The sequence below is a fragment of the Sesamum indicum genome, linkage group LG6, assembly GCF_026168435.1.
Source record: "Sesamum indicum cultivar Baizhima isolate 11 linkage group LG6, ASM2616843v1, whole genome shotgun sequence".
In the NCBI taxonomy this organism is placed as follows: Eukaryota; Viridiplantae; Streptophyta; class Magnoliopsida; order Lamiales; family Pedaliaceae; genus Sesamum; species Sesamum indicum.
In genome coordinates this window covers 14,986,433-14,998,570 of record NC_142662.1, presented here as the reverse complement: position 1 = coordinate 14,998,570, position 12,138 = coordinate 14,986,433, and the positions used below count along the sequence as shown (strand labels likewise).

The following is a 12,138-nucleotide window of genomic DNA, read 5'->3' as shown; positions in this document are numbered from 1 at the left end:
GCCTCATTTCCTCACCGTGAATCCGAAATAACAGACTGAAAGCAACGGCAAAACAACCGCGCCCACACGCTTCTCCCCTGCTCCTCACCGTACCCAATCACTGCCCCCCCCCCCCTCCCTCTCCCTACCCCGACCTAAGCACCAACAACTCTTCGTTAACACCGTCGTCGAGTCCATCTCCCTTTTTCGCCCTTAAAAGAAAAGCATATTCCTCTGGCAAACAGAAGTGTGACCCCCTGTAAATACAATCCCCGTTCAGGGGTAAAAAAGAGATATCAGGTAGTGTCAAAACCGCGGTTCCAAGCCGGCAGGGGTTTCGTTGAACCAACTTAACAACCACCAATTCTTTTGTTCTTTTTTACCTTTTTATTTATTTATTATTATTGTTAATATTAATTAAAAAAGAATAATAAATAGTTAATTGATACATTATTTCTCTGTAATTAAATTAAAAAGCAATAATTTTAATTAGGAATTTCTTTTTCTCTTTTTTTATTTTTCGGATAGTATAAATAGAAACTATAAATTATCCTCTCCTTTTCCCTTTTTCGGTTTCCCAAACCCACTTTTGTTAGGATTCCATCTACTGTTCCTTCCCCTCTCTTTCTCTCTCTAAAAACTCTCTCACTCTTTTCTCTCTCTCTATACATACAAAACGCGGTTGTACTTGTCTCTACATCCCGCCGGAGAGTCGCGGGTTCGCCGGCGAACAGTGCTTCCGGAGAATTTGACGCTCTTTCTGTGCCTACAGGACGCCGTCATCTGTTTCGTTGGCTGTGTGACTCGGTGGGTGGAAGCGTTCCGATCTCTGAGTTTGACCAGTCCATGGAGGTTTGTGAGAATGTGGAAGGTGTGGTAGAGCTTTTGTGGTGCTTTGGGCCCTGGATCGTGGTCTAGGGCATTTCTAGCGGGTTTTTGAGGATTTTATTGTGTGTCTTTCTCCGGTGAGAAGTTGGAGAAGGCGGAGGTTGAAGGTGAAGTGTCCCGGAATGAAATGGTACGCGTGTGTATTAGTTTGTTTGTAGCGTAAGTTTACTTATTTTTCTTTCTTTTCTTCTTCTTTTCTGAGTTTCTGTGCTGAATGTAGATTCTGGTGTTCTGTGTGGTTCCGTTTTTTATTGTTTAGATTTGAGCATTCTTATGATAATGCTCCTGATTGATCAAATTCCCACAACAGCTGTTATCTAAGTGGTCTGTTTATTGTATTTTCGGATATTTTTTGTGTGGTATTAGTTCATACACTCGATTCGTTTTGGCTGTTAATAATGTTATTGAGAGCTTGGATGTAGTCTTTCTTTTCTTCTTGATTCCCCATGCTGGTTTCTTGCCCTCCCCCCTCCTTTTTTTTTTTTTTTCCGTCCCCTGTGGCCTCTAAATTTTTAGATGGATAACTTTAAATATTTTTTAGTCCATACTAAATGGTAATAATTTTTTTCCCTTTAAATACATATTGAGTCCGGAGTTGGTATGTTTCTTTTACTGCCTTTTGCTTTCTGTGCTTAACTTTGGAAAATTTGGGATTTTTTGTAAATTAGGTGATCATGAGAATGTTTTCATTGACTGTTTGGTCAGTTCTGGTGGTTTCTGAAAATATGACATTGTTTGGATCTTTTTGAGACTTTTGCAAAATGATTTTGGGAAATGAGTATTCAGGAAAGGCCGAAAGGTATTAGGGAATGGAAATCATATCTCAATTTGTTTCTTGGGAAGAGAAATTTTTGTTCTAGAGGTCTTCTCATTCAAGTTTTTGTCTATTTAGTGGTGCACATTTTCTGCTGTATATGTTTGTTTATTATTTGAAATATATATGTATGTATGTATGGTGATGAGTCTTTTCATATAATAATCTGGGGGAAAAGAACTTTAAAAATCGGGAATATGATTGGTTATTATTGGGGGACGGAAACTGTTTTGAGAAACAAAACCAAACATATTGTGGCAATGTTGTTAATGATTTGGGGAGCTGTTGGTTCTCGTTCGTAGATGAGCTTTGAGTTAGCTTAGAGTTAATATGATGGTCTTTTCTGTATTATCTGAAGGTTGTTGGTAGTCTCTTAGTGGTTTTACATTCTTGTTCTTTTTGGCATGCTACCCATGAATCCCTGGGTAGATACGTTGTTTGAAAACCTTTGTGTAATGAGTTGCTCAGAACCTTGCAGCATTGACATGATTATGGACATATTAATTCTCTTTTAGCCATCAACTTTAGACAGCGAATTGTTTTTGAGTGATTATAAGCCAACAGAGACAAAGGAACAAGAAGTGATTGAAAGGAAGGTTAAATAATATGGAAATGTTGGATGTCTCAAGTTTTTGCATGTCAAAAGTTCAGAGTAGGTTTCCTATATTTGTCCTTATTGCTTATGGTTTTCTGCAGGTGGAAGGAAGGGTTTATATGTCGAGGGAAGCTAAACTAGAGTTCTTAAAGCGTAAAAGGCTACAGCAGATGAAAACAGAAAGGGCAAATGATTCCACTGGTGTGAGTATGATGATGCGTAGGAGTGGTGGAGATGCTTTAAGCGCCTCCGGTCCATGTGATGTGGGGTTATATTGTAATTCCCATACATACTCAAAAATTGGCAGCAGTTCAAATGATAAAGATGTATTTTCCAAGCGCAAAGTGGCAAAATTTGACACATCTGACCTTGAATGGACTGATAAAATTCCCGAGTGTCCAGTTTACAATCCAACAATAGAGGAATTCCAGGATCCTTTAGTTTATCTGCAAAAGATAGCTCCAGAAGCCTCGAAATATGGTATGTTCACTAAGATATTTATAAGGGTTGCACTGTTGGACCCTCATTCCTGATATCATTTCTCTTCTAATATATGGATGGTTTTTCATGATTCCATTTCATGCCGTTTTGAATTTCACTTGGGTATGTTGCTTGCTCTAGAACCATAAACCTTACGGGTTAAGTGATTTATTAATCACTTGTCCTTTTAAATGATATCTTCTCTCATTATTGTTCTGTCCATTTCGGACATGCTCCTGCTCTCAATACGTTGTTTACTCCTCATTCTCACATGCGCCTTCGTAAATTTCCTTGTACATTCTAGTAATAGTTTCCTTAGATTGAAGTAACAACTCCTGAATTGTGCTTCAATCTTCAGGCATCTGCAAGATTGTATCTCCCGTGAGTGCTACTGTTCCTGCTGGTGTAGTACTTATGAAAGAGAAAGTTGGTTTCAAATTTACAACTAGGGTGCAACCGCTTCGTTTGGCTGAATGGGATAATGATGACAAGGTCACCTTTTTCATGAGTGGGAGGTGAGCGTTTCTTGCTCATGTTTGAGATATTACACTCTTATTAAGTTAATTTTTCAGGCTTTGAACATACGTGTGGTTTTTCAGAAACTATACATTTCGTGATTTCGAGAAAATGGCGAACAAGATTTTTGCTCGTAGATATTATAGTGCTGGATGCCTTCCTGCTACATTCATGGAAAAAGAATTTTGGAATGAAATAGCATGTGGAAAGACTGAAAGTGTTGAATATGCATGTGATGTCGATGGTAGTGCATTTTCATCTTCTCCTGGTGACCCGCTTGGAAATAGCAGATGGAATTTGAAGGTGTTGATTTCATAACAAAAGTTTCACTTATTTATTATTTATGGAATGTTGTGATTAACTTTGACAGTGGATATTTAGTGCTTCTAAGATGAAGAGGATGATGAAAATGTACATTTGTATTTTTTTCCCCTTTCTGATTTCATAAATTTGCTGTCCACAGAACCCAGAGTTGCATTTTGTTGTTTCATAAATTTGCCTCTTGTTATGCTGGACGCTCTTTATCTTGGAGATAAACTCACGCCTTCCACATTTTTCCAGTCGCTTTTCTCATATGGTCTTTAAGTTTTGAGAGCCATGAACTTGAGTGCCCCTGATAGTGATTCTCTTCCAAGCTCACTCTACTAATGATCATTGATCCTTGTATATGGCCTTTCTCTTTTAATTTACAGAACTTCATACGATACTCTTTTCTCATTCGGTCGTTTTAGTTACTTTGCGTTCTGTTTCAGAATCCTTTTTGTAACTTTTATTTGGTACGGAGCAGTAACTCTTTCTTTCCTTATCTATTTGATTTCAGAAACTTTCTCGGTTGCCCAAATCTATCTTGCGGCTTCTAGAAACATCAATCCCGGTAATGAATTATTTCCTTTTTCGGATACTTTTGGATTCCGTCTCAATTGCTGTAAAGATTAATATTTGGTCTCATTCCAGGGGGTCACTGAACCAATGCTTTACATAGGAATGCTGTTTAGCATGTTTGCTTGGCATGTGGAAGATCATTACCTTTACAGGTACGGACTTTCCCTACTTAAAAGATAAAACGAGTTGCGTTTTTGCATTCATGTTTATTATGTAAGTAACTAATTCGCTGGTCCACATTCATGTGCAGCATCAATTACCATCACTGTGGGGCAGCAAAAACTTGGTACGGGATTCCTGGTCATGCAGCTCTCCATTTTGAAAAGGTGGTGCGGGAGCATGTTTATAATTGTGATATTTTATCAGCTGATGGAGAGGATGGAGCTTTTGATGTCCTTTTGGGGAAGACAACTTTGTTTCCACCAAATATATTGTTAGAACATGATGTCCCTGTTTACAGAGCTGTACAGAAGCCCGGGGAATATGTAATAACTTTCCCAAGGGCTTATCATGCTGGGTTCAGTCACGGTATGTGATAAAGTCACTCCTGTAGGTTGATTTCTCAGTTTTTCTGTTTCCTGGTATTAATTTTATAATATTTTATCCTGGTGGTCTTGTGCCTCCTTTTGCCTTAATAATCTACAACATAGTTTTAATCTTGTATCTTTCAGGTTTTAATTGTGGTGAAGCTGTTAACTTCGCAATTGGTGATTGGTTTCCCTTGGGATCAATTGCTAGTCGGCGGTATGCTCTGCTTAACAGGATGCCTCTCCTTCCTCAAGAGGAGCTCTTGTGCAAAGAGGCAATGCTACTTTGTTCAAGTCTGGAGCTTGAAGACCCAGATTATTCTGATGCAGATTTGATATGTCAAAACAGCATCAAGGTTTCTTTTGTAAATTTAATCCGATTTCACCATCGTGCTAGGTGGTGTCTGATGAAATTGGATGAATGCACTGGCGTTTCGTCTTTTTCCCATGGAACAATTCTTTGCAGCCTCTGCAAACGTGATTGCTATGCAGCATATCTGAATTGCCAGTGTTACTTGCATCCTTTGTGCCTTCGCCATGGTATAACAGAATTAATATTATTTTTCAATTGTCTCTTCATGTTTCTGTTTCTTTTACTCTTTTGGGTACTAGAATTTATTTCTACATCTTTTTCATTAATGTTAGTCCTTTTGGTCTCGATATCAGATATAAAAACACTTGATTTGACTTGTGGAGGAACTGTAACACTGTCTGTGAGGGAAGATATCTTGGATCTGGAAGCAGCAGCAAGGCAGTTTGAGCAGGAGGAGAATATATTACATGAGGTTGAACAGCACTGTAGAAATAGCGACGACTTTCTACTTCTATCAAGCATATTCTCAGGAGCTGAAAATGATGGTTATATTCCTTACTGCAAGATTCCTTTTGGGTTAAACAAGGAAATTCTCCTAACCCAGGATCAGTTAAATCATCGAGCAACTAGTCCTCCCATGTGCGATGGCAGTGGAGGTGTTAAAACTGAAACTTCTGATGATTCTGTATTAGGTTTACTGCCACTGATGTCAACCGAAAGTCCTCACACAAATGTTAATGTAAGATTCATTTTATTCTCTAATGGCTCCTTGATTACTATTCTTCTGTAGAAGCATAATGGCAAAGAACAATGATAGTAGGCAAAAGTTCAATTTACATGTTTTACATATTCCTGGACTACAGGGGCATGTGGACTCCAACTCAAGGAATTATATGTCTACCAAGTCTTCTCGTCAATATGTCAGGAATACCTGTGAAGTTTCACAATTCTCTAAGAGGGAATGTGTTAGTTCCCTAAACAAAATTGGTCAGAGTGGAGATGCTAGAAGTACCATAAATGAAGAAAGTGATGATTCTGATTCAGAAATATTCCGTGTCAAACGAAGATCTTCTTCCAAAGTGGAACAGAAAATTGCACAGAGTTCTGTGTCTGTTAATGCTGAACAACAGGTACAGATTTCATGTTTTATGTTGGTTGTTTAGCAGCGGCATTTATCATGGCTTTATTATGATCTCAATCTGGGAGAGAAAATTCTATTCACCAAACTGTGTCCTGACATGTTTATGTGATATAGTGATTCAGTGGATAAAGATTAGGCTGTTCCCTCCAAGAAAAAAGAAAAAATATAGGGAAATGACCCTTTTCGTTAGAAAAAGCTAGACTGTAAAGAAGTATACTTAAATTTTAGTAACTTGTTTTTTTCTGTCAAAATATCTTGCAGATATAGTGATGTTACAAACAGTAGAAAAATCTTTTCCACTTAAATTATGATTTTGTAACTACTGAGACGGAGATTTAATCTTTCAATCATTTATACCCAATTATTGTTGTTTAGATTTCTAGTTTGGATAGACATGCAACTCTGCTGACTCTGTGCTTTTGTCTGCCTGAATGATTTCTGATTTCCTAAGCTATTTGCGCATGAGAATGAAAGAAAAGAAAAAGGAAAAACTGATGATGATATCTGTAATTCAATTGAACCTAGTACGCTGGTATTTATGATAAGTAGAAACTGGAGACTTCACAGAACAAGAATGATAAGGCACATTTTGTTTGTGTGTTTCTTTCGGATTTTGGGGAGGTTTTACTATATCTAAGGTCTAATTTCATGTACGACCATACTCTACAGAACTTTGTGGTACGTTTATCAGATTTCTGCTTTGCCATTCAAGTATTATGTTTTAGCTATGCTATATGTGCAATTATTTGCATCTTCTGGAAATCTGGTAAGGTTTCATTTTTGTGTTTCGACCTCAATTCTCTACAACATCACTAAAGCCAATTTACTTGCTATTTTGTGGAGCATCTCCATCTCTTACTTGACATGGATGTTAACTCAGGACTTTTCTCTTTCCAGAGTTTTAAGCGACTCAAGAAGCATCAACCACATGAATGGTGTTCGACTACTGATGATCCAAACCGTAATTCTAGTTCAAATTCTACTGAATCCAGAGAAGTTCCCCTTGGTGGCTCAAGGGACAGATCATCCAGGGGAAGTGGTATTCCTATCTCCATTAAGTTTAAGAAAACCCCAAATGAAGAAGTGTTGAGCAAACATGGAGAAGTGCACAGAGACCAGAGACACCAGCATGAGTTGGGGAGAACAATGAGGGAACCTCCCCCGTTAGAGATTGGGCCCAAGCGCCTCAAAGTCAGAGGACCATCGGTTTTAGGGAATGACGGAAAATTGAACTGAAATAGGCATATAACAGAAACGGAGGAGAGCTTCTTCGTCCACCTGACTGACTGTTGCTAACGACATTCGCTTTAATGGGGAAAATCTAACAACAGGGGAAAAGTTAAAATGATTTCTGTTCCGGGAGCAGCGACAAAGATTAACCAACAATTAGATTTTAAAGCCATCTCATCACATTCTTTGTGCAAGGGCCTCAAATTGAGGCGGGCTTGCACGGCGACACCTTTTTGTGGGTTCTCGGGCTGGGGTGTTTTTCCGTCTTTGGCAGGAGAACCTCTCTCGTCCGCACACGCAGAAAGTAGATTTGTGTAGGTTAGTGCCTCCTAAGATGTATATTTGATTGATTTTGTGAGAGACGTTGCATGGGGGTAAATTCCCCATCAAGGGCTCATTCAATGTTATGTCTGCTGCTTCCCCTTTGGTGTAGTAGGGTTCATCATTCTTTTTTGTAGCTACTGGCCCTCGCGCTCTAAGACTACCTTAATAAAAATTGAAGAAATTCATTCTTTTGGTTCCTCCACTAGTTTGTACTTGTGGCCCATTTGATTCTTACTTAGTTAAATTGAGTTTCGGCACAGAATTAGAAGAAAAAGTATCTCTATGTTATAAACAATATAGTTAAATTATTTTATAAATCTACAAAGTTGTCAATAAATTATGTAGTGATGAATGATGGGTAAAATTAAAAGTTTAGGTATATTTTTTGTATTTTCTGACCAAATTCTAGTGGAGGGGTATAATTGTAAATCAAGAATTATTGAAGGGGATGAAAGTATAATTTTGAAAATTTTGGGAGAGGAGTTAAGTGTAATTAACTCTATTAATCTTCACCACTGTTTCAAGTGATATAGCTGAAAATGGAATTTACCCCATTCCAACTCTCATATTGACTTCTGAGTAGGCCTCTAATTGATAAGTCAATTAGAACAAATTATTGTTCAAACTTATTTGAGTTTGAAAAATTGCGTCTGAATTAAATTTGATTATTGATCTAGACCAGCTCAATGAGTTTCAATTGGATTAAACACGAATTGAACTCATGTAATTTAATAATTTTTAAGTATATTTTAATTTTTTTACACTAATTGAATCGAATTAGAAAGCTTATCAAACAAAAAAAATTTGTTCGCATTTAGTTTGTTAAATTTAAAAAATTTAATTCAAATAGATTTTTATCGATCGAATATCAAATAGTTTGCTTTAATTTTCAGTGCTAGTTCTTAGCCAACTGAAAATACAATAAAACTGAGGGAGTAAAGATGTGAGAGAACTATACAGATTTTGGCACAGGGAAACTTAAGCCTCACCCTGAACTTTGAAGAGAGTCATTACAACAGCTGATTAATAGGAATTCTCTACAGTCTTTCAGATACATTATAAGTGCAAACATCTCTTAAACAAACACATGGAAAAATGGTTTGATACAGTCATGATTACAAGTCTTTTTGAGCTTTAGAATTTCCTGCCTCTGGAATCAGAGTATCAAGAACGTTATAATTTCAATTAATGGAACATGCCCTGAAACAATACTTGTTCACTAGGCCGCCACTCAGGTTGATTCTGTGAACTTATAGGAGGCGTAAGAGAGAGTGTAATTAGTCCAGCTATCATGGATGAGCTCAGCTTTTGGGTTCACGCCAGCCGCACCCATAGCTACGTGTAAAGGATAGAAATGCTCGGGCCGGGGGTGTGCAAGTTTGGCAAATGGTGCCTTCTCCTCATAATGGTTCACATCTTCGAACCTGTGTCAAAGTCGAGTCACAACTATTGACTTAAAGTCGTTAACATAAGACGTCAAAGGATATCGGAAAACAGAGCTGAAACAAATGCTCCTGATGGTATAATCCATCTACCAAGCAAATTTATGCAGGGAAGTGATGTTCTTTCTGAACTTATTTCTTGATAAACATGCTCTATTTTCCAGCCTCTAACAATGACAAGTCAGCCTCACACTTCAACTGAATGCAAGAAACAAAGGTTTAAAAGTTGCAAAAATTGTGGGTGACATATAATCCCGAAACATTTTGATTCTTTCTCAAACACATCCTCCAGATAAACTTGCCAAAATCCAACATGCATAACTCATCAGCAGAAGTCAGCTTTAAATTTTACTTGAATGAGAATGATGTAAAACAATCAGTAAACCTTTTCTGAAGGGAAATAACTTTACAAGAAAGAAAATCAAGTGTTCTTGACAACAGAAGTTTTCATCACACAGAAAAATCTATTTTTATGTCTCACTTCATGAAGTGGTTTGTAATATCCAGATGACAGTTATCCAAGCTTGTAGCTTGAATAGAAAACAGTAAGTGTCGTCCAAGTACGTAGAAATAAGCTTTTTAAACTAAAAGAAAAGAAAAATGTAGAATTCAAAAGCAGTGATACAAGATAAGGCACTTGCAAACTTTTGGCACAAGAATCTGCGATTTAAAACCCGAAAAAATTACTGAAAGAATGTAAAGAGAGGCCATAAAGTGGCGGTCATACAATAAAAAACTGGCAATCCTAACAAAAGCCAAACGCTTTACCTCAGGACACATAGACCCTCATTAAAGTGTTTACTAATTACTCTACGGCATAAAACTACAATTACATTGACCTGGTTTAATACCGATATAATTTTTACTAAAGCAGTTCTAGCAATAACATAATTATGTGTCCAAATGGTTTCCGATTAACAGGAAAGGGGGATAGGAGCGAGTGTGCTAGTCCCTTTTTCTGCTTTATTACTTTTGCATATGCTTTCTAAATCCACCAAGAAATGCCTATTCGCAAGCATGTCATATCTTCCACTTGGACTCGAGAGAAACATATGAATGGATTTCAGTGATCACCAAACTCACCTTCCACTGAGGAGGGATTCTTTCAGCCAATTATCAAACTCGGCAGCCCATGAAGCAACAGAATCATTGATCCCTTGCATGGTCCTTAAGTTATGGGTGGCAGAACCAGAACCAACTATGAGGACACCTTCTTTCTTGAGGGGTGCCAATGCCCTTCCCAAGTTATAATGATAAGTTGCATCCATCTCCGTCTGTACAGAAAGTTGGCAAACAGGAATATCAGCATCGGGATACATAAGCATAAGAGGAACCCATGCTCCATGGTCCAGACCACGCTTCTTATCCTCATAGACTCGCTCAAATCCAGCTTCCTCGAGCAGTTTCTTCACCTTAATTGCCAATTCTGGTGCTCCTGGTGCTGGATACTTGAGCTGTGGAAATAGACATGGGTTGCAATTAGAAGAAGACTTGCAGATGAAGACAGATCACATGACTCCATCACCCAAAGAACATTCTATTATTGTGAAAATTCAAACACAGGTGCAAAGGTCTGATGCAAATGGCCTAATTGATAGCCAGAATCCACCGAAAATCGAACAGACACAGAGAGACAGAAACACATAAATCCCGTAAGGTCATACCAGGAAATGAAATGAAAGGACCACAAAGAAAGATTGTCACTATAGCAGTAATCACAAATGCTTCATTTATGCTACAGTACATACAGTGGGAAAAGCTCTAGAGAAAGTAGCTTAATTATGTTCTGCCCAGATTTCTAAATGTGGATACGTATCCTCCTTTATAGCCTACTTTTACATTAATTCCGGCATCTTCATGGATTTTCCTGAGAGAATCTTTTACATACATCATGCTTTTCATGATCTTGAAACTAAAAAATTCAACTTGATCATAGGTATCCTAAGTTCATCAATTTACAGAGCCCAGTAAACTATCGTCTTTACAGAGACAAATCCACCATTACAAATACATAAAAAAGAACTCAAATCAAGAAAAATTAACAGCAGCCCAGAAGCCAAATCACTAGAAAAAGGAGGGTTAATCAATACAAGGGGAAGAGATTACCTGGTACATGAGCTTGGGGAAGTTGTAGAAATCATAGATGGTGTCTGAAGGGCCGTGGACGGCGTTGACGGCGGGATCTTTGGTCTCCCAGTGGGCCGAAACCACCAATATGGAGTTGGGCTTCTCCGGGAACACCCTTTGCTGGAAAGCTTTGAGGAAGTGCCTCGCCGGCAAAGAATCGTCGATCGACAGCGTCGGCGAACCGTGGGAGATGAAGAAGGTGTCTTTCAATCCCGCCATCTTTAACGACGCCGTGCTCAGCATCACAAAACAGTAATTCAAAATTAGCTCTCACCTACCCAACTTCTCTACCTCTCTCGCCTCAGCAGTGTCTTTGCTTGCAACCAATGTATTCTTGCATTGCATATAGACGCAAACACGCTCGGATACATACAACTCGTCCCACTTACGTAGAAATCATGATGGCTTACTCCACTTGCAATTTTTACCATGCCAACTGCCACGAATTCACCTCAATGAATCCAATATAGTAGACGCTTATTGACAAAATTCACAATATGTTATGAATATATTATTTATTTGTAGATGTTCATCTTATAAATTTATGTTATATTTCCTCATAAGTTAAAGTTTGTTTTTTGTGATTTATTTTCTCTCATTATTGATGAGTGTGAAAATAGTAAGTGTCCAATGTATATGGACTATTGTTACTTGGGTCGAAACGTATACGGATCTTGAAGAGGGGACCTGCAAAAAAGACGTTAGCACATCGACGCCCAAATTAGTATTAGATTCGAGATGAAACAAAGCCAAATAAAAAAGATAAGCAGATTTAATTAAAAGTCGAGATGTTGAAGAAAATCGATTGAAAACGCAAGAATTCGTGACAGTGTGCTTAGGGAGCGGTTAAGAGATAGCTTTTAGAGTCAGAGAACAGTCC

General features: G+C 38.0%; 2 protein-coding genes across 2 annotated transcripts; one reads left to right on the top strand and one right to left on the bottom strand.

Annotated features, from left to right (window-relative positions):
• The first annotated feature begins 538 nt into the window (after window positions 1–538).
• LOC105155507 (Transcription factor jumonji (jmj) family protein / zinc finger (C5HC2 type) family protein) lies at window positions 539–7,891 on the top strand. Its single transcript, XM_088881575.1, has 11 exons — window positions 539–997; window positions 2,378–2,756; window positions 3,115–3,271; window positions 3,356–3,575; window positions 4,093–4,146; window positions 4,227–4,306; window positions 4,405–4,682; window positions 4,826–5,221; window positions 5,348–5,733; window positions 5,858–6,124; window positions 7,033–7,891. Exons 1-11 carry the CDS (start codon window positions 995–997, stop codon window positions 7,369–7,371), a joined length of 2,559 nt encoding a protein of 852 aa, XP_088737701.1. The 5' UTR covers window positions 539–994; the 3' UTR covers window positions 7,372–7,891.
• Window positions 7,892–8,633: 742 nt separating this feature from the next.
• LIGB (catalytic LigB subunit of aromatic ring-opening dioxygenase family) lies at window positions 8,634–11,647 on the bottom strand. Its single transcript, XM_011071390.3, has 3 exons — window positions 11,238–11,647; window positions 10,215–10,585; window positions 8,634–9,113 (listed from the first exon to the last, which is right to left on the bottom strand). The coding sequence occupies exons 1-3, from the start codon at window positions 11,499–11,501 to the stop codon at window positions 8,921–8,923; spliced, it is 828 nt and encodes a 275-aa protein (XP_011069692.2). The 5' UTR covers window positions 11,502–11,647; the 3' UTR covers window positions 8,634–8,920.
• Between the last annotated feature and the right edge of the window lie 491 nt (window positions 11,648–12,138).